Here is a 27,327-nt window from a genome sequence, read left to right on the forward strand (position 1 = left end):
GTGAGCCTAGGAGGAAAGGGTAAGGGTCACTGGATCAATCCACTGGGGGGGGGGGGGGAGTGGTTCGCTACGTTATACAACATTTTTGTCTGTTTTTTCCAAAGGACAAAAGCCCATTCTTCACAATACTTATGTCAATAATACTAAACTGTAACAGATTTTCAACTGAAACTGGAACATTCTCTTCACCATTAGCAGTGAATAGCAACATTTCCAATAAATTGACCAACATTTGTAAGAGTATATAATAATAATATAATATTTTATTTTATCAGCCCACTCATTTTTACAACTTTAAATTATGACAATCTTTGTAGAATTTATTAATACTTATAACAATTACAAAAAATAACACAAACATATTCACTGTAAAGGCAGTTTCATCATGATGGAAATCTGGGTTAAATATTATATTACACATTATGTGATGCAGAGGCACCAATCTTACAGACTATTCAGCAAAAAAAGGTAAGGTTTTTTTTTTAAAACATTCAAAAAATGTTTCTCTGTTATGTGCGGATCTGAGTATGGATTGATTGAAAATACTGTATTCAAATTATATACACTATGATCAAAACGTTTACAATGGGAAGACTTTAAATAGAACATTCTGAAAATAACATATAAACTAGTCCTGATAAAAAAGCAAATACAGATTCAAATTAGAAAATAAAACTATTTGTATTCTGTACAACTATCATCATATTTTCTTGTACTTCAGTAATAATGATAGGGCCTCTGAGATTTAACACAAAATTGAAAAAAACATATATGCATATACAGGTAAGCAGCATTTCAAGACCTTTTATACATATCGTCATTCATTTTAAAACAACAAATAAACCATGGGCATTTTGATTACATTTTTGAAATACTGACTTTTTTTAACTATGCAAACTGAAAATGTGCATCTTGTACTGAATATAATAGTGTAGTACATTATGGCAATGTAAAATATGGAATACAATAAAAATAATCAAATAAACAACAAAATTGACATTATCTATAATACCATAAGGTACATTTACCCAAAAATATATAGAACAGAAAAACACTTGAATATAAAAACCTATATATAAAAGATTGATGTTTTATAGCTGTTTGCAAATGTGCTTGATCATATTCAGTTCAGAAGAAGAGATGTAAAAGTAAAATTTGCTTCTTTTTTACTGTATATGAATATTTTCAGTGGTGGAGCAATCCTTCTTCACATTTTCATATCTTCAAATATGCTAATAAACACAAAGGTGGGAAGCTGACCTAAAACACTAAAAACTTAGCATTGAGTTTTAAAATTAAAATGTTCATAGTTCAGAAACAGCAATTTCAATACAAAAGAATGACAAAAGTAAGCAGTCTTCCATTAAGTTTGTTCTAATAGAAACCAAATTCTAATACACCTGCTTGGCAGCTGGGTATTAAGGACATGTGTTGGTTTATTTTTAACATGTTGCTTTGTTCTGAAGAACAATCTGTCTGCACATATATAGGCTGTTGGCACATAAAAGCACATGGTATAAGTGCTGCCACCTGTTACATCATTATTTTAAATACAATTTTCAATGTTTGTCTTTTTTGGAAGCAAGTTCTAAAATTTTGATGTGAAAGGCTTTGATTCACGAAATATTTAAAGAAATAATATTCTTCAAAAAGGAAACAGTTTGTTAAAAGGAATGCCCTGCAGATTCAATGGTACATTCAGTTTGACTTACAGTGCTATAAATGTTACTTAGCTATAAAATGGAAATAGCATGCTCATTAATAGTAACACATTTTAGAATCTTTAACAAATAACAATTAAAGAATGCATCTATAATTGTGATACAAGGTATTATAAAATACTAAAGCATCTATTTTCATAAAGCATGCCAATAAGGTATTATAAAGTGCCTACTAATAACTACACCAAACATGAAACTTTCTAACCAATGTATTTATACATATATAAATAAAACCCTTATTGTTTTGTCATTTGCTTTGATCCTGAAAGTCTCTTCTTTGTGGTCTCATAAAAAGACTATCCACAGAGTAATTCCAAACAACTTTTTTATGTTACGCTACAGTCAAAGTCTGCATTTTTGGGGGATTAGAAGTGATAGTTTAACTCTGCAGGATGCCCTAGACACTAACTTTCCAGTAGACATTTAAACATTACCTGAATTGGAGTTGTTTTATTTGCACATCTGCAACACGTACAATTCTATATTTGTTCAGTATCCCTTAAGCCTTGGTGTGCAGCCTATAGATATAAAGCACTGATTCTATAACAGTGTGCAATGAAATGTGCACACTTGGTCTCTTTTCTCACAGTCTCACATGTTATCTCATCCTTATCCAGATGAGACTAGAAAAGTATTTTGTTGCCTCATTTCCTTTTGTTAACAACTCCACTGGCTACTTTATGGCCTTTGATCATGATCATAATGATACCCCAGGCCCAGTCTATAATCCAGGCAAATTATTTCTTCTGTTTCTGCTTTTCCTATGGTCCAGAAGAGGCTTCAGTTTGCCCAGGTCTCCTCTCAGGCTCCCGAGTCTCTCCCTGTGCCTGTTCTCCTTGCAGTACCGGTTGATGGTTTGCATTTCAGTATGACTAAACATCTCAATGAAGCCTTTAGAATGGGATTGTAAGCCATTCAAAGAACTTGCCCAAGACCAGAGGGATTTTTTATCAGTAAGAGATGACACCAGCTCTGTGCTCAACACTTTCAGCTTTATTTTGGCCACAGTTTGTTTGAAGTTATTTTCAGTAGCTAGGCAGTAGTAAAGACCTTGGTCTGTATCTTGTAAAGCCCTAAGCAGCAATCCATGCTCCGTTGATAAAATTCTGTCATTTAGCCTGACCTAGAAAGAGAAAATATAAAAAATTATAAGCAATAGATTTTTTTTCTCCATATTTGCTCCACATTTCTAAATTAATAATCTCCATCCCATATTAATAAACAATAAAAAACAAAAAGTTTTGTTCCCTTTTGACATAATTTAGGCAGAAATTACTATTTTCAAATAACAATCTTCAACATGATCTGTCGACATGAAAGCTGTGACACTCGTTCTGATTAGCCACAATTCAGTTAGCCTCATAGGACACCACCAATCCATGTTTCTTAAATATTAGGAGCACTTGGAAGTTCTGAATTATATACCTTATTTAAATAAAACTCTGGTTGGTTGTTACAGACAGGATGTCTTTTCCCAAAATTGACAAATTAAGTGAAGCAAAGCCATTGTAGAATTTGGATTAAAGTTTTAGCATAGAAAATATGTGAATTACCAATCATATACAGTACTCTCTAAATGTATTATAACCCTGATAAACTAAAAATCAATTTATCATGAAAATAAAACTGTGAGTCCAGTAATTTACAATATACATAAAGGAAATACTAAAAACGTTTGAGTAGAAGTCATTTGAAGAAGGCTTCACAGCCTAAATGTTTTCTCTTTTCTTTTTCTTTCAACAAGGAATAAGCCTTTACAATATGTCTTTCAACTTTGTAGGTATAAACTTTTTCATATCCAGATTAAATAGGAAAAACACAGAAACAAAACAGAATGCATTATGGATTGGCTAATATGTCTTGCTTAAAAATAAAAATATTTTTAAAGTATTATACTCTAATAACAGCATTGCTCAGTGAAAAGTTATATTTTTCATGAATAATTAATTGAATTCCAGAAAACATGAGGGTTTATACCTCTAAGCATTCCTTTATGTAAAATCCAACAAAAACAATTCTACAGTAACATTCTGCTCTTAGGAACTGCAGTGTAAGCATCTGGAACTATACAGACACCTGAATGTTTTCTGTTTCCCTGGGATACACAAGGAACACAAGGTAACACAAGGAAGTCAATCATTAGCAGCATGTATCAGAGAGCTCTGAAGACTGCAGGTAAATGATCATTGATCTCCACAAGTCAGGGAGTGGGTAGAAGATAATCCACAAAAAAGTTGACCTGTCACTTAGTACCGTAGTTTCCATTATTACTGCTGTAAAGGTGACTCTTCCACAAAGAGGACACAACTGTATCTTGCCACCACACACTGTGAGTCACGTACTTTGGGAGGTAACCATACATTTAAGGCAGCTGTTGTAAATCTGAAACACAATCTAGCATCTTCAGGGTACAAAATGTTGAAAACCATTTGACATCACCTCCAAGAATGTAGCTTTCATGGCCAGGTTCTAAGAAAAAAGTCTGTTTTGAGCCAGAACTACAAAATGAAGCATCTTGTGTGTGGCAAGCTACATTTGAATGACATTAAATATGATGTCTAATTGGATGTCAAGTATGCCGAGGGAATAGGTAGGGAAATAGACCCTGTGCAGAGTCAGAGAGAGAGAAACAAACTGAATTCCTAAGGCAAACATAATCCAAATCGTCAGGCTAGACCGAGGTCGGAGATCAGGAGCAAAGGATCAGAAAACCAGAGGGTCACAATAGAAACAAAACGTCGGACTAAGTCGCAAACTGGATGTGTACCTCTGGCTGAGGAAACCTCAAAAGCGAGCGAGGACAAGCTGCAGAGTGGGAGTTTAAATAGACAAGGTGAGTGAAGTTAATTAGTGAGTGAATGGGGGCTCGTGGGAATGCGACGGTGTCTGCGTGCCTGCGTGCGGTTTGTGACATTGGAGCTTATTGAACATTTTCAGTTGTGTGTGGTGTGAAAAGGGTGAAGATCATGTTGAGAAAACACTCATAACCAGTGCATTTAGGTGGGAGGTCTGTTATATTTTGTATCTAGATGTCTTGGATCGCTCATTAAGATAGGGAATTGCTTTGGCCAAATGTCTGATTCCTTCTGCCAGGGAGCTCAAGCCTGACTGAAAATGGACATTCCAGTATGACAATGATCCAAAGCATACATCCAAATCAACAAAGAAGCATTGAACTGCACACAACATAAATGTTCTTAACTGGCTATCTCAACCTCCATATCTCTCTCCAATCAAATATTTGTGGTTTGAGATCTAAAAGGTAGTTCACAAATGGAAACCAAAGTGCCTGGAGGCTGAAGACTAATTCCGCCGGAAATTATGGTAAAAAATCTCCCCTTGGAAGTGCCAGAAATTCATAACACACAATAGGAGGTGTCTTGTTAGTACAATCAATTCCAGAGGAGGGTTTACAAAATACTAACTACAGAGGAGTAGCAAATATGACCCTCATGTGTTCTGGATAAAACATAATTATTTATAACAAATAAGTGTAGATTGATTGAATAAATTAAATTAATGGTCTAGATTCTGGCATAGTTAGTCAGGTGCACAGATGATACCAAATTGGCAAACAGTGTAGAAGCAGCAAATGGAATTTGAGAAGATTTAGATAAAGCTCAAACATGGCAAACAAGTGGCAAAAGTTATATGAATAAATGTTATAGAATGTAGACACATGTAAGGTTTTAAATGCTGGTAGCAAAAACATAAACTATAAGTACAAAATGGAAACCCTGGGCTTGAGGAGGTTACTCATGAAAAAGACATAAGTCTTTATGTTTACACATCACTTACTGTACATCTTCTAGAGACAATGTGGGAAAGAAATAAAAAAGGCAAATAAAATGTTAGGATATATACTGTAATTTAAAGCATTTAATTTAAATCAATCAATGTTATCCATCCATTTTCTAACCACTTTATCCAATGCAGCTTCAAGGGGATGCCTATCTTGGCAAGCAACAGGCACAAGATATGGATTTTTGTTTTAATCAATTTGTTTGTAAACGTAAAAGTGAACACAAAAAAAGTTTGAGGTTGATTTCTCTAGTAGCTCTTATGAACTTTAAAAAGAAACTACCATACAAACTAGTTCTTAAATGCCTTAGATTACATTTTGTGAGTGGTAAAGTATATCAGAGCTATCAGAGCTACATGACTGTTGGCATAAGTAAAAAATACAGTATCTTGCATTTCTGTAGTGAACTTTTGGAAACCTCTATTAAATGCAAAGAGAGGTTGTGGGTTCAGATCCCAGAAAGTCTGTTCGGTAAGGTACTCTTGAGCAAGGTACTTCAATCAGATAAAATAAACTCAATAAAATAAACTGCTCTAGAAATAGGTATCAATGTAAGTGGCTTTTGATAAAAAAATATCAACTTAATAATAATGTGAAAACTACATACACTACATTGTCCAAAATAGTTTTTGCAGGGAAATATCAGCTTCAAATATGCAAGTCTCTTTGTTGAAATACTGTTTTAATTAAATTGCTATATTCATGTTGAACAAAGCTGAAATAATGCAAATGAAGGGAGGTTGTTTGGACTATCTAGCTTGTTTGTTTGCTAGTAGATTATTGTTCTGAACATTTAAATCAGCTGCTTCTTTAATTAGGCCAAGGTATCAGCTTAGACAACATGGCTTGGTAGCTTATTTCAGACTGCCACAGCCCTTTGGGTTAAAAAGTTTCTACTGCCGTCAGTTTTAAAAGCATGTTCACACACATTCTACTTGTGATTTATGTTTCACTGCTGATTTCAACAGGGATAGGGTTAACTAACCTAACATTGCCTTTGATGATTTTGAAATGCATCAGTTTAAAGTTTTCTCTGTAACAAGAATTGTACACAGTATTTTGAGGTGCTTCTAATACAATGTATAATTTTAATGTTATCTCTTTCTTTGAATTCTACATTTATACATCCTAACATTCTATTTATTGTTTCTTTTTATTGTTTCCTCTCACGTTATCTAACAGATGCAAATTATATGTCAATAAATACCTTTACATCTTTTTAATAATTTTTAGAGCCCAGTGTTTTCCACTACATATTTATACTGTATTTATATCCTTACATTATAATAGATCTCTTTATAAAAATATTTCTGTTGCCTGGCAATGCAGCATACTTGCTATTACAAACTGTACTTGATAGTATATCTCTGGCAATCCATGAATTGTCTATTAAATGCAGTGCCTAAAAAATGCCTGTTTCTTTTATTACCATGGTTGAAGCTGGAAAAAGTGATTAGGAATGAATATTGAACAAGAAAAAAAACTAAATTTGTATCATGACTAATGTTAAGACTCATATACACCCACCTCTTTCCTTCTGTCATTTTCTCTTTGTATTAACCATTTCACAGATGCCTGTGGTGACTTTGAAGAACACTCCAAAAAGGTTGTATTGTTTCTCACTCCATATTGCACCATCTCTGCTGCATTTCTGTAGGCTAAGGAGAAGATAATGTTCTTTGAACCTTTAATGTCGTCAAATTCACAAATTTCTCTAACCCTAACATCTCTAAGAGAGAAACAGGATTTTGGGTTCGCTATTGTCCATGCCTAAGAATGCTGTGAAAATACAGTACTATATTGAATCATTCCTTACTTTATAGTAGCATATCATTTTTATTTTGATTATGGGAAACAAACTGTATGTGTGAGTTGTGTTTGAGTATAACTGGATATTCTGTGATTAAATGCAGAATACAGGACCAGGCTAAACTGACTTTCTTATAAGTGGAAGTGGAAGTCAGGTGGTAGATGGGATATCCTGATGAGATTTTGATCAGAAGGAATATTCAGTATTCAAACAAATGAAGGGACAATTTTCTACACAAAGGAAATGGTAGAACAATACTCCAACAATAATTTCTACTTCAGCTGATGGCTGCTGCTGAGTAAATGGTCCTCTGGGTTTCCCTGATTGTGCAGTATCACTGCTTTATTTTTAATTTTATTTGAGATCTTGAATGTACTGCAGTGTGGGGAAATGTAATTTATGTACAAAAACATGGAAGTCCTGCATATCTTCAATATAGCACAAAGATTTCATAAAGTCATGTATTTGATTTTGGCTCACTATATAACAGCTTCTCCTATTGGATGACTACAAGATATTGTTAGTCTGAAGTTTGACTCCAAATGCTAACTCTCTGCAGTATTTTTTTTTCATAATCAAGGTGGTATAGTGATAAGGATAATCTGTGTCTTGAAAAATAAGCACCTTCAATTCTCCCCTGACAAATATTGTGATACACCTGTCCAGATGAAGAACAAGTGATGAATACAGACTGGAATGAAAAACTGGAACTTAAAGCTTGTTTACTGTATATTCACAAGTCTGGTTCCCTGAAAATGAATGCAGTCATTACCAAGTCCCACATTCATAGACCTTTGCTGAGACAGTCCTGCCAATTTTACTCTGGCCTGTCCTTCTCCTAGAAGCTGGAGCAAAGTGCTACAATCTATACTATTTGTAGCAGGAACAGAAGGCCAGCTAAGAATGACTCAAAAATAATGATAAAATCATTCCTTTTTAAGGAACCAGGGTTATGAAGACAAACTTGAATTTTCCCTTTCAAGAATAGAATGCAGTCCTCACCAATGGGGATAGGTGTACTCAAGCTGTCAGTAATATTTGGCTGAGGGCCAGGTCATCAGGAGGCAAGGGTTAAAAAGGTCCCACACATTCCAGGTGCTAACAGATGGTTACACAGCATGCACCACAACTGGATTGTAAATTACATCATTGCCACAATGCAGATATCATCTAGTCATAGAGGACCATAATGCAGTCTGATCCCTAGTGGAATAGTTCTGGTCTTAGAGGCAGAAGGCCAGTGCTACATAGTCCAGGAAAATTGTATCTGTAGTTCAGAGAGGTAGTCTATGCTTGAAGAGGGCAAACCCAGGAGCCCAATCTCTAAGGGTGACAAAAAAGCAGCACAATAAGTGTAGTGTGCTGCATATAAATACACAGTGCTTGGACCAGGTAGAATAATTGTTGTGATGGGTCCTCATTGGAAGCCCCGGTTATGGCTAGTAGCCGAAATGGTCAAATGAGATGAAGGGCTGGTCTTGGGCAAAAAAGCTGAATTGGGATCTAGGACATGGCAGGTCAGGTGTGAGTAAATGAAAGTGATGACTGAATGTAGAAGCTTACAGCAGCTTTTCTAGGAAGAAAGATTTTCTGCTTTTAATTCAAGCTTATTGCCAACATGGACAAGGGGATCAGACCAGAGAACCATAGGCTGTTCAAAAGAATAAAGTACTCTCTGTTAAGGAGTTCAGTCAGACCAGCTCTTAAAACTTACATCCTACTCTAGCTGGACAACATATGAGTGAGATGACAAAGCATGTCTTTGACACAGTGAAAGCAAACGTGTGTATTTCTGGAGCGAGGGTGATGAAAACCATCCTCTTCCAGAGATCATTTGAAACTATGATGTTGCATGGATTTGTCTGAGGTCATACTCCTTGCAGATGGTGTGGTTGGAGACCTTGCAGATGAAGACTTACTGTGATTCTTTCTGGTCTGCAGTGTGTATGTAATCTGCCTGTGGGGAGCCATGCTCCCACTGAGGCGACCTTGAGAACCCACAGAAGCATATGGGTGATATGCTCCATTGTCCAAAACCTACTTCACTGCACACAGCTTCCTGTCTATGCGGTGTAAACTACAAGCCATGCAGAAGAGGTACTATGCAGTGCTTCCAGGTCAAGCCCCCTGATAGGTTAGGAAGAAGTTATGGTCTTAATCATTGCCATCAGGTTAAGTAGGAAAAGAACACTTCATGGAAATTACAGTCAAGAGCCCTAGAAGTCCAATGAAGCCCACAAAGTTTCAGAAGAAAAAAATGGAAGTAGAACTAAAACACAGAAAGGACCTTGTTGTTCATGATTGTCAAAATTGTCAGGGCGCTCCTTCTCTGTCCTGTCTCTCATTTCCAGTTCTTTGCTGTCCTTCCGGTGTTTCTCTCTCTCTGGGGCTATATATTTCCGGGTCTTTCATTCTGCCTGCGCTCAGCATTGGCGTTCGGATGTCCTGAAACCCGCCTAGCACCAGGTCGCCCCACGTCCACTACCTGAGGGCATAGGTTTCTATACGGCATTTCCTGAACAGCTGAGCCTGGGCTAACCCCCGTCTCGCCGCTACGCATAGGGTCTTTTCGCTTTCCTGCCATTCTACGGTTTGTCCTTCCCGACATCCCTGACAGCATTGGACTGATTTTCTTAGCAAAGGTCAGTAACATGGAACTTCACCTTTGGTGATGACTACATTCCATCTTTGGAAGGAACTGGTGATTTCATAAAGAAATATGGAAATCAGTTGTTTTATCAAAATTTCAGTTTTCCTGACTTACCTTTAAGATTAAATCCTCGACACTGTGTCAAGGGATTCCCATGTATTATATCCTGTCTTCGGCTTCTCCTGCACCAACACAATAATACATTTATTGAATCAATGTAATAATTTAATTTACTAACACTGTATATTTTTTAAGAAAGATACTTTTGTTTTTTGATTTTCTTCATTGCGGACATCAGTTAGACTTGTGGAAAATACTGATACTGTGGTTGTATTAAATTTCAGAAGGAATATATTTATTTTTATATGAGTTATTTTATGCAGAAACCAAAGCTCCTCAGTTTAATATTTCTATTATTTTTGATATTGCAAACACCTCTATGTAAGGAAATGTTGAATTTTCCAAAGACATTTTATTTCATTGTTATTTCAAGTTTCTCGTCTAAATGAAAAGCAGACTGTGAAAATAAGAAAATGAAAGAGCACTTTATCTTGGACAATTTCAGCTCTGCATTTAACATTTTATGGTGTTATTCCCCAGTTAGGAGCAACAAGGAGCCAAAAACTACAAAAAAAGAAAAAATAAGAAAAGAAAAAAATATATATTTAGAATAAGGTAGTACCTTTATTTCTACACTCAATCTAAATGCTTAAGGCTGTAATAACAGGTGGTACACGAATGAATTAAAATGGTATGCTATTAGAATTATATTTCTTCTGAATGTGAACATTATTCTTATTCGTATGACTTTCTTAAAATCATTTGTAATCCTCTGGTACTGCCTTTCTTCCAGACTGCATATGACAGCACATTCTTCAACAAAGAACATTAATCATCATTATCATCATTGTCTTATTAAGAAATGTCTATATAAAATGTCAATTTGAAAACCTGGCTTTTCTCTTAGTTCTTCAGCATGTAATTTTTCGCTCTCAAAGGCCCTGCTCTACCTTTTTCCCATAGGATAGAACCTGGAGCAGGACTTTCCATCCCAGGCACAGTAAGGGTCTCTGGCCAAGCAGCAGTCAGCACAGGCAGAGCCATAAGCATCGCAACGGTGCAGAGACATCTGGGTCACACCATAATCTGAGCTCACATACAGTTGTTGCTGTAACACACAGAAGGAAAAAGAATCATTATGCAGACCGTGTCATGACTTATGCTGATACTGAGTCTTCCTCTGAATTGAATTATACAGTACAGCTCATTTTAAATTAAAGAACATGTTAAAGAATGTTAAGATTCTTTCTCAAATGGAGAGAGCATTAGAATAAACATATCCCTGTATTTATGCATGTATATTTCTTTAAAAAAAAAGTATATGGATGGATTTTGGGTATTGATTTATTGTTTTGGACATGATTATGATGAATTGATCCTTCATATTACACTTGAGTGACTTTTGACTGTTGCATAAGCACTGAAACACCTCATTAGTAACAGAGTTTGATTAGGCACAGGTGTTGAGCCGATTTAACCCATTGAATGTCAAGTCTGTTAAAAATCACGAAAGAAAAACAGAATGGAGGCAATATAACACAGTTGTAAAGCGAACATTGTTTTTAATGCCTTTGGTATGCTGGAGGCTGTCACTTGCTATGTAGAGTGTACATAACCAGACCTTTCCAACATGGCAAGACATGGCAGCCCAACACAGTCTGTAAATGAAAGGCAAAGATCTGGGAGACAAACGGTAATCCTCCATCTTAGGGTTTTTATTTCACAGTTCCGGTTCTACTATGTCATAGACAACACAGTTCTGTGAGGGGCTGTACAACAGTCATCATTGTAGGCCTTACAAAGTTCTCATGTTCTTCAACTGGTGAAATTGTGCGAGCAGCTGGCTGAGTAACCAAACTTTCTATAGGAATTAATAAAGGTTTTCTGTTTACCAGGGTGTGTCCCATCCTAGTCCTGCGGACCCACACACCTGTTGCATTCCACTGCAGTTGGGGTTTTTGTTAAATGAATCCTTGTTTTACACAACAACTTGCTTGGTTAACAAAGCCTAGCAGGTGTGTGAATCCCCAGGACGAGGATTAGGAACCCAGAGTGCAGAAGACCACCCTGATGGATGTCAATGTGTGGCAGAGACAGAACAATATGCTAACTGTTTTGTACAATACACTAATAGATGGAGAGCTTCAAGTGTGATACTCTGGTGAGGAGTGTCTACTACAAAACAACTATATAGTGATTGATGACCAGCTTCACTTAATGCACTTCCTGTGGGCTCATAGCGATGTTACAACATTCTAGCAGGGTAGCACATGTCCTCATGCTGCTAGTATAAGAACAGCTTTCTAGTCTGATGAGAATGGGGCAGCTTTGCTGTGATACAGTATATACTGTACCCTATTGTTCATCTGAGGGATAAACTGGGAATACATATACTGTAGTACTGAAGACTCAGAAAACAGTCAACAGACATATGTCAAGAGGATTGGAACAAAATCCCACAAGACAGCATCTATATCCTAGTGTAAAGGTTGTAGTGCATTTGGCACAGATGTACAGTTTGTATTGTATTTCAGTGGTGGCCACTCCTGCTATGAGCCCCTCACACACTCTTACTGTTACTGTGCATTAGACCTCTATTAAGAAACCTTGTTGATGAAAAATGTTAATCAAATGTTAATTTCCCTATATCATGTACAGTAAATTAAATAAAATGTCATTGCACCAACTACAAAACTAAGATTATTTTGATGACGTTAAGTTTAGTTAAATCTGTTTCAGTTAGAAGTTTCTTCAGATGCTCCATACTGTATGTATTTTTATTATATGCATGTTGATATCATGGAAGATGCAAATCAGTACATACATATGCATCAAATTGGCTTCGATACTCAGTTCTATGAATTCTCAATATATAATATATACACACTGTACATATTGTATTGTTACTGGCATATTTGCTTTCCCATTTTTCTTGCTTACTTCCGCTTACTAACAGACATCACTTCCTACTATCTTTCAGGAGGTGTTTTCCAGTTGTTCAACAAATACAAGTTTAAAAACTTCAATCAACTTTGGTTTTATAGGTACTTAAAAGGTCAATCTAGAACTACATTCACATTTGTGGCACTGGATTTATTGTAATTACCTTACTAAAGATTTAGTCTAATATGCCTCCTACCACAATGTAGTAGATGATTACATTTCTTAGTATTTTCCAGCATTTATTGATCATTTATACAGTTTATACTATACAATGGTTGCCAGTGCCTAAAAAAGAAAAACAATTTCCATTTCCACCATTTGTAACACTGGTTACAAAGCAAGACTCCTTAATTGTTTTTCCCTTTCTTCCTACAGTGTTTGGTCTAAAACTAGAATAACACTTTCCACCAGCTCTCAGTGACAGACTATTTTTTCGGACATCTCTCCCTTTTTTACTAATTTCAGTTTATCACATTTCTTCTGGAATTCATCCTCCAATTTTCCATTCCTCTGAACACTGTTTCGTGCCTGCTGTGCCCATTCTTACACACTGTGTCTTTTGTTTTTCTTTGCTTCATATCCTCAGACCTCTTCTTTCTCTCCTTTACACCTGACAAAGGCTCAGCAACTGAGATGCTGTTTTTTCTCTTTAAACTTCTGTATACGTTTCAGTGCATATTTGTTCATGTACTTGTTTCTTTGCAAACCACTTACTGACACAACTCTCCACTCAGACTAATTCATTATATCAATTATATTTTTGTAAAAATATAGGAAAAAATAAACCGCATTACATTCTCAATACATTCCAATGTGTTTCAGGACAACATAGATAAAGGAACAAATCTCAAACTATTTCAGGAATTAACCGTGATCTGCTGCCAGATATCCATCAAAATGTGATTATTAAATCCCCAAAGTACATCCTATTACACGCTTGGCCAAACAGTGTAAAATGTAGCTGGCTAGAGGTGTCATCAGCTAAAAGGATTAAATGTAATATCAGAGTTCCCTGTTTGCAAATACTTCTGCAGTATACAGTATATAGGTCAATACATCTGGAGGATATACAGTATGTATTTTTCATGAGACTGCATTTCAAGAAACAAAAAATATTAGATGATCTGCTAATTTATTTTTTTATGAGCGGACTAGCATTTCACAAAAATAAAAATAAAAAAAACAACTTTGACATAGGCCCGTATATTCAGCTACCACACTTAGAATTTAACTCACCATACAAGAATACTGGCTTATTCAAAGAAAAAAAGATCATTTATAATGGTTTTGCTCCATTTATACTGTATTCATACTGTTATTCAAAGAGCCTCCTTCAAAATTCTGAAAAGATCATTATTAAAAATAATGTTAAATGAAGTTTCCTTTTTCCTTTCAACTTTCTCAGGACAATATTATGCTGAAATACGTATCTATGCTACTCCCTTTGGGAAAAGATAATAGTTTTTAAAAATCCAGACATAAGTAGCATCACACTAATGTAATTTTCCACTGGTCTTTAGCATTATATTAATTTACCCTTTCTACTTACATCAGGAGGGTATTATGCCACAGTAATGGAAAAATGTTCTTGTCTTAAAGTATTTGTAGTACAATCTTTATTTCTACTAAATGTCATATTCCGTGGAAGTTTCGTATGTAGACCTACATGATAAAAGAGTTTGCAAAGAGATTTATACTAGCTGGTCAAACAATTGTCATGTCTTGTACTGTATTTGTCCTGTTTCCTCATTATGGATAATGGATTCTATCATTTTATGGATCTAACTATTTCTTTCAATGGAACAGAAAAACTGTGTGCTGAAATCACACGTCTGAAGACTGCAATGAATACAATTCTTAACAACCAGTTTTTCAATTTACTCATAAATGATGACTTACAGTAAGATTCTGTCCACTTTCCAAAAATATAATAAATATGTTTAATAATCTCTTATCATGGATAGTTCATTCTATCAATTTATTGCTTTTGTTTTTATCAAATGTTTGCTTGTCTGTTAATAGTTCATTTCCCCCCATGTATTGATATCATTAGCTTATTTGAACAGTTAAGGGTAAAATCTAATGTTACTGAAAAGGTATTTGATTCTCTCCAGTCACATTATGGGTGTTGGTATTATACATACATTTTCTTTAATTCTTTCATTGTTTGCAAAGTATAGTAATATGATTTCAACCACATTATAAACTCTCTCAAAGGTTTGGTTAGTGGGGTAGGATTGCAACAGCCTGAAATAAAGCTGGCTGGACATGGTGTCACACTCCTGTTACCTTATGTTCAATAAATTAAATACTCATTCTTCTCCAACTTTATAAGGCTCATGTTTCTTTTTTATTGTCTGTTACTAATACACAACAATAACTTTGATATTCACTCCTTGTCCTGGAGGGCCAAAGTCCAGAAGATTTATTAGGTAATTTATAAGCCCCAATGAGAATAGACCTGGAAGCAGGGCTAATAAAACCAATTAAGAATTTGGAGTCCAGATTGGAATGAAAACCTGAAGACATGTTAGCTCAGGACCAGGATCAAGAGTGAACATCACTATTATAATTATAACAAAATTATAATAAAAATTTGGGAGGAAGGTTAGATCCTAATCTCACACTTCCGCAACCTGTGTCTCACACTAGGGACTTCCTGTATCAATTTTCTTTCATACCAAACATTCTGCATCTCACTCTGTCGCATGCAGACATGTCTCGCATTTGGTGCTCCTGAGACCTTACCTTCATTTTGCCCATTGAGGACCAGAGTTACGCTTGCCCTTTCAGCCTCAATGCCTCAAACACAGCAGCCCTGTGCCCTCAATACGATCTCTCAGGTTTCCCTTTCTGGTCAAACTTCCAATCCACAGTACCATCTTCCATCTACACTTTTGCAGCAGCTCCCTGGCTCAATACTCACAAAACCGGGATGGGGAGGGTCTGGGCAGCCTCATTCTTCAGCAAGTATAATGGTTTCAGGATTAAATATTCCCGTCCCTGTTTCATTGTCTCCTGTTATATTATATAACATTTAATTTTATTCCCTCTAGAATATGCATTGACTTAACAGACCTGAGTTCCTGTTGTTATATAGGGTAATTCAACAATTGGTCACTTTGTAGCTTTGGTGTTGGCGACACACTAGTTAACGTTGAGGCTGTGATAGAAGTATTTTCTATGCCTCCAAGCTTTTAGAATTAATTATAAAAGGATATCAATTGTCACAACTGGGTGACTTGGAGTGTCCTTACATCCACCCTCCCACATTTTGTTATCCACGAGGACATTTTTACCTCTAGTTAGAGTGTTTGTTTTCAGTTGATAGCAACATACAAAAACTGTCAGGAGTTTACAGAGTTACAGTGTGGTTAAAAAGAGTATTTCCTACTGATCACTGATTAGAGTAGCGGGATCTATCTTACTGCAGGTTTCCTGCAGAATCAAGGGGCTGCAATTGCATAAGGGACTGAAGAAACAGACTAGGTTTATACTAAGCACAACAGGAGTATAGAGTTCAACCAGTGCACTGTGCAAGTGGCCTAACTGGTCGAGACATATTAGTATATGTCTTTTGATTCTTTGCCTGCAGTTTTGTGTCCTCCAAATGACTCTTATGTTCTTACAGCTCATCTCCAAGGAAATACAGTATGGGAGGGAAACATTACATTCAAAATCCCAAGAGTGACGTATTGTGCTTGGAAGACTGCGTCAAACTGATGAGTATCAGCAGCTGATTTATTTACATTATGCCTTAGGACATTTAACTAAACAAATATTTTGATGGAATGGCTAATTAGAATGGAAATCTCACTCAAAGTATCAGTAGTGACTTCTCATTAGATACATATGACTGGGTGTGAAAAAAAGAAGATTATATTTATAGTAAGGATAATTTGTTAAGTCAATATACACATACAGTACTGCGACAATAGAATTAAAATATACAATTTCCAAGGCACATCTAAGCTTAATCCTATCAGACACGGATCAATATTCACTTCAAGGCTGTAAAAAACTATTTTTCCTTTTTACCTTTTTGGAAGAGATTCTCACAGTTGTGACAGGAGCACGATTCTGAAAAACAGGAAAGTTAGCAAAAAAGTAAGGTATTGTTTTCATGATTCATAGGATTTCTATGTTAAAACAGTTTCCAATTATATAACATTTATGACAGGCTGCCAAAAATGTCATCACTATCCAATTTTTAAATCTGATTGTAAAATTAAAGGACTGCTGCTGTATTTACTTTGGATATCTAAAAAATGCAATGAGTAAGTCACATCTTAATCATTTACAGTAATAAACTAGTGAAATTGAACATACAGTACTTGTGTCATTTAGAAGGTGCAATAAAAAGAACATGTTTAGTTAATTTCTTATGCTCAATTAATGATATGCAATGTCTTAGATGTCTTTGTTATTTATACTGAGTCTTTCATCATACCATGCGTGTAAACGAATCAAGTAGTTTCCCACTGAAATGTAACAACAAAGTACAGTTGTCTATTGTTCAATTATTCAATCATTTATAGAGGCAGAATTGCTAATACTCTATGTGTTTTGAATATTAGTATGTGTTGATTATACATTTTTAGAGGTTAGAACTATTAAGAATGTTCAACATTCAGACTACAAAAGGTTGTAGATAGGACTTAAAACTGCTGAATTACCTTTCTTTAGGTTACAGAGAGCAAAACTTAGTGTAGTTATAAAAAAGGTTGTATGGATTTAAAACCTGTATCACACATTCCACAAAAACCTCAAGATGTTTTCCACATGGCTTAAAAGGTTTTGCCATGATTGTGCTCCTCAGTTGGCTGGCTCCCAGGTAACCCGAACATTTTGATACAGTACATTCATTTGTTCTTTCTTTGTATTTCTGCCAATGCTTCCCTTGTAAATGCTTTAATCTGTACAGTACCACTGTGAAGTGAGACGAGCAATCCAAACCTTGAAGACTTCCAGCTCTTCTAAGATAAGCTCCTTCTCTTGTGTTCTGTTAGTTGGAAGGACAATCACTTTCTGGACTGTTCCTTTATCTGAAATATAATCATGCTGTTAATCAAAGGTACCAGGAGGTAAATTTCCATTAAATAAAATCCTAAAATGTCAAAATAAATGCAATGAACAAATACTTTCCTTCATGTACACATTTGACAAAGCATTGTCTTCACTTAGGAAAAATGGGAAAAGAATTGTAAAAAGTACATTTAAGCTGAATAAACTTATTAGCTTTTTCCTACTTTATTTATTTTCATTATAAACAATGTTGTACTGCACTGGCTTCAATAATTCAAAGGCATTTTTTTCTCCATTTCATTATCATGTGTTTCTGAAAGAACATCCAGGCTTTGAAAAAGAGCACAGACTGTTGGAATGTTTTCTGTTTATGAAACGTTTTGGAAAAGCTACTGGAAATTGCCAAGAGAAGTCATGAAGCAGTCACATAGAGCCAGACATTACTGGCATTATTTCAACAATGCAGTAAATATGCAAGCATGGTAATCATCACCAGATGTGAATTAACATCCTATTTACTTTAAGCCAGACTCTCTAAAGGGTATACTGGGTGTGGATAGACAGCACAGAATGCATTATACCTAAAATGATGTGTATCTTAAAATGTATGTGTAAAAATCCTTTCTTAAAATCTTTAAAAAGCCGAAACTTTAAATTTAAATGTAATATTATAAGAAGAATATATGTAAGAAATGCATTTTAAATGTACCACAAACATTTCTTTTTAGATTCAGTACTACTCATTTGAACATGCAGCCACAGAGAAACATGCACTAGTAACATCATTTCTACCTGTTCCAAGAAACAACACATGATATCTTCCATCTGCAGCAATTACTTGGTCGACTGCTACTGCTGTATATTTATAGTCTGCTTGACTTCTCACAACAAGTGGTTCCTTGTTTATTGGGTAGATGGGATTGTACATGACAGGGTGATTCCTAATGAATGTAACTACGTCATCTGGGAAATCCTTGGTCGTCAATATATTTGGTGTGAAGGCTCCTCCAGGGCACTGTTAACAGTAAATGAATGTCTTAACGTTAATGAATCTGTTCAAAGTATTAAGGTTGATTTCACTAGGCTTGAAGCTAGAAGGCAACCAAAAGTCAACTTGCTAATGTTACATAAGTGGATTTAACTGAAAAAAATATAACTTAAGGATTTATGAAAATTCAGAAATTCATTTACACTTATTAAAATATATTAATAATAATTATTAAAGTTATGCAATTGATTTTGTAATTGTTAAATGTAGGATTGTTGAAACGTAATGTTTCATTGTATTATACATCTAACACATATATATTCTTAATATTATATATTCTTTGAGTCAAAACCAATACCAATGCTACTGTAAATAAAATACAAAATCTAAAAATAATAGTTAAGACTAGAAAGTAAATGCACTGATTGAAGGGTCAAATTGTTTTAATGATCCCTGTTATTTTATTAACCACAGCGTTAGAGCTATTTTAACTAAGTGTTAGAGCTCTTTTAGTGGCTAATGTAAGGAAAATCAAGCAAGCAGAATATCAACAGCTATCAATTCATGCTTGATAATCTTTTGTTACATTCCTACTGTATATACAGGTACAATTCTACAACTATGATATAATATCTCTCAGATCAGCTATAACAGGGTGCTATTCACAAAAGTCCTTTCAAGATTTCAGGAGACAAATAAGGTTTTAAAGTTTTAAGGTTTTAAAATGTATCTTGTACAAACATGCAGTTTATCTGGAATTAGGATTTTAATAATGCAGTTTTATTAGAAACAGGGAGACATCCAAGAGGATGTCAATGTGTCTGCATACTGTATAAAACATAAAAGCAAGCCGCTGAATGTTATTTTCTGAATATACTATATTCCTCACTTTTGTGTTCCTATTTATTTTATGGAATGAGTTCTTTTTCTTTCAGTTTCTGCCAAGAAATGTGAGTAATGCAAACCAAATTTAAAGTTAAAAAAAAAAATCCTTTGCTTTCACAAGAATGATCAAAACAATAAGGTCATTGCATGGGGCCTTTGATATCTAACTTTATTGCCTTTCACACTCAGATGTTCTATTGGTTCCTTCAGCAGGTTTAAGTAATCAGTGATCACTGCCAATTCCATTTGTTTGCCCTAACAGATGGGTAAATCCATATTTACAGCTCCTGCTAGGTCTAGATTATCAGCCCTTTTGGCCAAAAAACATAAAATCCTTTACATTTGCTATTATGGGTTAATTGCTATGTGTCAAGTGCATTGGTCATTGATGCATTGGTTAAAATCAAGAATAGCAGGCACTTGTTTACTCAAAGGGATGTGGAGCTGACAACAGGCTAGATGGTCAGAATGCTGTCTTCTCTTTTGTAGTCAATTATATTCTTAAGTGTAAAAAGCTGTTGATCAACCCTTTTATACACAGTCATGTGTTATGCACAGGTTCTGGAAACCCTTATAAGAATGGCTCATTACTTACTGTACCAGGTCTCGGGTAAGGAATTCTGCCTTGGTATGCAACCCATTGATGGTTTGGGCCTTCTTTGTGCGCAAATGGGCCGTTAAATACAGTTAGGATATCTGCCATATTGTAAACACACACTGCTGAGCCCCTGAACACTGAACTGGAGATATAAAAAATCACATTCCATATCAGAGGGTTGGTGGACATGATTTATAATATTGTTTAACATAAATTAAATCTTTAAGTTTTCCAAAGATATTCTCTGTGTGAATAAAACATAAAAACAGTATGAAATAGTATCATTAGATTTTTAATACACGCTCCATTGGACTTTTAAATATCATAGTTTAGTTCATGTCAATATGACACACATTAAAAAAATATGTTGGCATTAAATTATTTTGTGTACTATGGGTCATGAAATCAGGTAAGCATGTGGACAAAAATGTTTTTGAAAAAGCGAGTATTGAGTAATTAACATGTTAATCAAACTTTTAATTACAACAAGAAATAAAACTTTGTACTACTAATGTTAAAAATTAACCACAGTTTCAAAATATTTTCATTGAGTAGAAGAAATTTCAAGTTCTTGAATAAAATAATATCTATAAACTATGTTAAACGTTTCTACAGATGATATATTTAAGGCAAAATAAAATCAAAGTTTACAATGACTAAACATATTTTTTTCTTTATAGTAATATTATAATATATTACAAAAATCTCTGTACTAATCTTGGCCTTAGCACTTTTAACTGAATGTTTCCTCTTATCAACCACCCAATGTTTTTCTTAGATAAAATAAAGTGATTTTGTTTGATACACGTTATAAATTATTCAGAGATTTAAGTGCATAGTTCAATTCACCCCTTTCCTAAAAGTATTATGCGGTTCAGTCAATCAAAATGTGCAGTGGTAAAATCAGACAGAAAACCTTTGTTCAGAAGAAAAACACAGACAGGTTAAAGAGTAAAAGGAAGAAGTATATCGTATGAATAATATTGAATAGGAGGGCAAAGCTCCATTTGTTTAGTTTGGCAAAAAACTGCATATTTTATGGACCAGACCAAAAATTCTGTTTCAAGGATATCAAGAAGAAAGTGATGTTGAAGCTGGGCAGATTGGGATATCACACATTCTAAACACATGTCACATCAATTAATCAATTCAGCTGGACCTGACAGATCAAAGTAAAAGTATCCCTGTAGTAAAGGCCTTCCATAATCATTGCACTCCTCATTAATTAGGTATTACATTAGATAAAGCAGCTAAGGAATCCGTACCAAACACGGCCACAAAACATATACATTCAATTTATTCTAATCATGAATTGCAACACTTATAATCTTTTATAGTTAAAGAAAAATAAATGACTAATATATGCAAACCTGGCTAATCAAAAGAAGAAACAGCAACATTTCACATAGTTACAAAAGAAAGTAAATTATTTGTTATTTACAGTATTATTCTAGGATAAAATGTGTGCATTTTTAAGTCCTTATTGCCTCTTTTTCTCTTGAGGATCTGACATGGTTGTAAGACATTCTGCTATTACTGTATATGCATTTCCAGTTAGCTTACCTTGAAGATGTGAAAACCCCAAAAACTAAGAGATTCTTAGGGTTTTCTGTTTCCAGCAAAAATATATCCTCTGAAAGGGAAGAAAAAATCTCTGTTATAGGCAACATTATTATTGAACAAATCAATAGTACATTTTCAAAAGGCATTTTCACAATGCCAGTAGATAACAACATTTATAAAATGGGATTACTGCAGACGATCATCTACTAAAGTATCCGGAACTTTGAACGGGGGAGAGAGCTGAGTGACAGCTCTGGACACCTAGTGTAGGACACATGCAGGAATGTGAGGTATAAATAAAACCTATGGCACCCATCAACTTAAGCACTTAATTGTGTTCACTTTTAATGCTATTTATAGAATGAAATCGTTCATTTAACCAGATAAGCTATTGAAGAACACATTCTCATATACAATGACAACCTGGTGAGTATCCATTTTGACAACAATGCACTTAGTGGAGCAATTAGAATTAAGTACCTTGCTCAAGGGTACAAAGCCAGCACCCTGTCTGGGATTTGAACTCATGACTCCACAGTGTGGCATGCAGAGCAGTAACAGCTACTCCACATCTACTGTAAGTTAGCTTGACTGGACTCAAGTGGCAAAGTTTGCCTTCAACTTTGGAACAGCATCAAACTGAGAGATATAAACTATTCAACTTTAGGGTATAGTGGGCAAAACATTTGCTGATTTACATTTTAAAAACAAGTCATAAATGTGAATACATTCATGTAAAGTTTGTTGTGTTCTTTTAAATTAATACAATTATATTTATGAATGTTTTCCTTACCCAGTTCATCAAAAAATGTCTCTGTGCCATCCTCCTCCACAACTGAACACACCAGCCTGGCCTTGAGAAATGTTGTCCACTTATTCACCAGACTGCGCTGACCTCCAATGTCATTCTGAAAGAACACAAAGAAGAAATGTCCAAACGTCAGCGACATTTTGGCAGCATTTTATTAGTATGACTTGGTACATATAATTTACTCAAACATACAGCCATTGTTATTTCCATTGGCATCAAAAGACAATGTCTTGGTTAACTTAATGAATCATGTGTGCTTACTGGGCATATTCTAGCCACCATGGTGTGAATGTGTTTAGTGTTTCCATTGTTGTCTGTCAGTCTTTCTCTGAAGAAGAAGTATAGTTTAGCATCATTGGGGTCTGAGCCATCAGGAATCAGCTGTGCATCAATAAAGATAGGTTCTGGAAGATATGCAGAAAACTGGGTTGTAAACTTATTAAACATATTAAAACAATCTAGTATAATACCACGTCACTAGAAAAGTTAATATCTTTCGGATTTTATTCAGTTATGTTAATTGATATGTATGATCTATTCAACATGTTAAATGTTAACATATTAAATTATTCAAAAAAGATTAATTTAAAAAATGAGGTATGATTTTTATTTTTTGTGAGTCTTTTATAAAACTGTATTGAAATGGTCACTGCCATTTACAAAGTTATCCCAAATGCTTGTTTTTAAATTGTAGCTGACAATACATTATTTTACACAGTATGATGCATTATGTTGTTTTTGTTCACTAATGAATTTTTAAAACATGAATGCTTTTTAAAAAATTATGCAGTGAAAGAAGGAAATGACTTCACTGAAAATCCTCAGTTTCAAGGACTGTTTTTCAACTCTTTAGTTGATACTATGTTGCAACAAAATCGACATGCTTCGACAGAAAAAAAATATCTTTACAATTCATACCACTCAGCCACTTTGAGTTATGCTGGTCTGTTCTTATTGCGTTTCTTTTGGTAACACTTCTAAAAATGGCAGCATCTGTTCCCATGAAGTCAATATACATTCCTGAAAAGAGCTCTTCATCTAAAAGAAAAGTAGATGTATAGTATATCTTAGAATTAGAACACAACAGCAAATGGCATTCAAATCTATTATTTCTTATATATTTTTGATTTATGTGGTGTGGGTTTGGATAAAAGCAAAGTCAACCCTTTTTCAATTTAATGGACAGTGATTTGATTTTCCAATTAAAACTTTGTAAAATGTATATATGGAACACAATATGATTAATGCAAATGATCAAAATCGAAAAATTCTAATTCTACTTTTTCTAAATAGAATATTCATTGTGTCAAAACTGATGGTGGAGATTGTGACATGCTATGCAGTCTCTGTTATCTTGTTTGTGATAAATCTCCTTGTGAAGCCTGCTGAAAGACCAAGCTGACTGAGGATCGATGATGTGGTCAAAGTACCCCAACCACCAATATGAGCCTTTATGGATGACATGACAATAACAATATGATCAGTCATCATAGGGAAGTGGATGTTGGAAGACCTGGAAGGGTTATACACGTGGGTCAGGATTTCTTTTAAGGCTGGTAAGTGCAGGAGCCTGGTGCTAAAGAAAGAGAGAGTGGATAATAGCATCTGGTTTCCTACTGGAGAAGGGAAATACCAACACTCTCAGAAAAGCCACTGAAGAGCCTGGGAAAGTGGTTCAATGACACACTGAAAGATACAGTGAGCACGTGGAGGATAGTGAAACAAGCAGAGGAGTGGATTAGAGAGTGGCGAAAAGTGACCTTCCGGCGAAATAAAAAGTTCGGTGTTACCAACAAGGTCTTACCCCTCTTTGTTTTCTGACTGCCCAATAACAAGAGTTGAAGAGATGGAAAGAAATATTAGTAGTTACCTGTGAAGATGGTGAGGAGTACCAAAGAGCTTTAGTAGTGTATATCTGTACAGCACAGGCACCAATTTACAGCTACATTCAAGGGGACTAGCTGAGGAGATCCAGGAAGCTAAGGCAAGGCAGGTCCTGTTCCTGCGTGACTGTAAGGATAGTAAAGTAAGGATCACCAGAACAGAAGTTTGCATAGGCAGGAAATGGTCAGCCAAAGGGCAGTCAATGAAGCGGAGTCCAGGCTACACCACAAAAATATTTTGGGGACAGTGGCCACAGGAAAGTTAGGAACTGGTTGTGTCCAAAGGAAGAGCTGGGCAAAAGCTAAACTGAGGGAGAGAAAAGGCTTGGTACACTATTAGAAATATGGTGTACATAAGAAGAGGGTAGGTTTGCACAAGCATTTGGGATGAGACAGAAAGGGAGTTGAACACAGTGGGAAGGAATCAAAGAGAGGAAGATCAGATCATGTGGGCAGATATGTGGTCCATGGAGACCAACAGAACATTATTCTTGCTCCACAGTGTGTATGATGTCCTAACTAGTCCCACAAAACTTGATACCTGGGGGGCTAAAAAAAGATCTAAGCTGCACACACTGGAGAGGGAAGGTACCACTGGAGACATGACAAAGTCAATCCATCATTGATGGGCCACCTGGAGAAAGCTATGTGGAAATGCAAAAAGATCCAGAAAGGACCCACTTTCTTCCAGTTTATTAGAAGCAGGGGAGAAGATCTCTAATGCCAAAGAGATAAATTTGCTAGGGATGGCTGCAGTGGGAAGTAAAGGCAGACATCTGACACCGCCTTACCTTCTCACAGGAGACAGTCAACACAACATGTAGACAAGAACTGTTAATTTGGCCAAGAGCTACAAAGAACATTATCATGTTGGCACTGATGATTCCATGGAAGGAGGGTATGGAGAAGGCATATGAGAGGAAGCTTGCTCAAGTACCAGCCCTTGGTGGAAAAGTACAATCTGAAGGGATGGAAATTCAAATGCCTGCCAGTGGAAGTTGCAACGAGGGGTTTCCCAAGAAAACTGATGTTGAGGGCACTGAAGATGCTGGGCACAAGAGGCCAGTGTCAAAAAAGAAATTGCAAAGCGAGGCAGAGAAGGCATCACAATGGCTTTGGCAGAAGAAGAAAGATCAATGGTTCAACTACCTGGCTCAGGTCGTGCCTGATTAACCCGGCTGGCACTCCCTCTAGAAGGTATAGTAAGTAATGCCGAAACACCTAGTGAAGAGGGGACTCACCTGAAGATAGAGCCAGGAGCACCAAATGTCATCTATAGGTATGTAAATATAGCACATGTAATGGGTTGTAACAGAAGCTGTTATTTCATATCATTTTCACTGGGATGTTATTTTGTTCAAACTGTTTATCTGTTATCTACCCGTAGTCTGCATTCAGTTTCGAAAAGTAATTTTCTACTTATGTCTGTGAAACACAGCGAGAGGGAACTCCCTTTGCCTTTCCTCATTCGCACTAAAAGCCACTTATGAGGAAACAACGAGTTGAGTGACTGATTATTTAATCATGTCTCTCTTCAGGGGCGCTACACATGCAGCTTTCTTTTTTATTTTCTCAAACATGCTCCCTTTAGTTTCATAAAGGGTGACAATAGTCGAAAGCTATGAAAAACATTTAAACTAAAAAGATGACACTTTTTCTGGAATTCTTTCAATATCTTATTCACATTTCCTTCTGGGATCATGAAAGATAGACCAAACAAAAAAGTATATAATGGAAAGAAGAAGAAAGTCTGCTTTTTATTCAGTTTTTTTTTCTTGTCTTAGTATGTATTTGTCTGTTTCATGGTTGGATTGCGTTGGATTTTGTCATGCAGAATTTAATTTCAAGCAATTGGCTGTCATTTCTGGCTACACCCCAGAACACCGGGACTGAGACTTGTTGACAGCAAAATGATCGTATTCTGTCTAGTTTTACACACTTAATATGGACATACTTTTTTAAAACTGGAACGGATCTCCATCAAAGTGTAAATGTCTTGATTCAGTGCTGGGCATGTTTATACATTTGTATAATAATAAAACAATGAGCTTCACTCTATTGGGGTTGGTAGCAACTACCCAGAGAAGTCATTCTAATGAAATTTTGGCTGGGGTGACTGTAAAATGAGCTGTGCATGTGACACCTTATGCTGACTGTATCAACATGAACTTGACACTGCTGAACCCACAAGACTTCAAAGCCTGTCCCTGACTGACAGGGCAGAGGGTCAGACAAATGAGGCTAGGAAAGAAAAATGATCAGTACTGTATATACAGCCGGAGGAATGGAAAGATCTAGACAAACAATTCTGCCATTTTACTTACTGATCATAACTGAGACTGTGTTAACATTGGGATTGAAAGAGCACCTCCCTTTTCCAGATTCAGCCTTTGAGTCAACATAAAATACTTGTTCCTAAAAGGAAAATGGAGACATAAAACATACAGCATGGTTGTGGAATTTTAAGAATTAAATTCCAATCCCTCCACCTATTGAGTATTTTAAATGGGAAAACAAAACAATTCCAGTAAATGTGATGTAAATGGAAAGCACTGGCATTACGGGAGTACTGTTGTTTAAAAATAAGT

The 27,327-nt window shown here is 35.5% G+C and overlaps 1 protein-coding gene across 2 annotated transcripts in view; it reads right to left on the reverse strand.

Moving 5' to 3' along the window:
* Positions 1–231: 231 nt before the first annotated feature.
* sema3c (sema domain, immunoglobulin domain (Ig), short basic domain, secreted, (semaphorin) 3C) overlaps positions 232–27,327 on the reverse strand; it is a 74,130-nt gene continuing 47,034 nt past the window's right edge. For both annotated transcript variants that reach the window (XM_088645010.1, XM_088645011.1), the window contains 13 exons: positions 27,064–27,154; positions 23,775–23,894; positions 23,118–23,260; positions 22,839–22,953; positions 22,046–22,115; positions 20,480–20,624; positions 18,804–19,026; positions 17,943–18,031; positions 17,025–17,066; positions 10,994–11,151; positions 10,098–10,165; positions 7,051–7,181; positions 232–2,844 (listed from right to left, as the gene is read on the reverse strand). In XM_088645010.1, coding sequence (XP_088501136.1) covers positions 2,443–2,844; positions 7,051–7,181; positions 10,098–10,165; positions 10,994–11,151; positions 17,025–17,066; positions 17,943–18,031; positions 18,804–19,026; positions 20,480–20,624; positions 22,046–22,115; positions 22,839–22,953; positions 23,118–23,260; positions 23,775–23,894; positions 27,064–27,154 — 1,797 coding nt within the window. In that variant the 3' untranslated portion in view covers positions 232–2,442. The remainder of the gene's footprint in view (positions 2,845–7,050; positions 7,182–10,097; positions 10,166–10,993; positions 11,152–17,024; positions 17,067–17,942; positions 18,032–18,803; positions 19,027–20,479; positions 20,625–22,045; positions 22,116–22,838; positions 22,954–23,117; positions 23,261–23,774; positions 23,895–27,063; positions 27,155–27,327) is intronic.

This window comes from Lepisosteus platostomus, chromosome 9 (genome assembly GCF_059453375.1).
Source record: "Lepisosteus platostomus isolate fLepPlt1 chromosome 9, fLepPlt1.hap1, whole genome shotgun sequence".
NCBI classification, from domain to species: domain Eukaryota; kingdom Metazoa; phylum Chordata; class Actinopteri; order Semionotiformes; family Lepisosteidae; genus Lepisosteus; species Lepisosteus platostomus.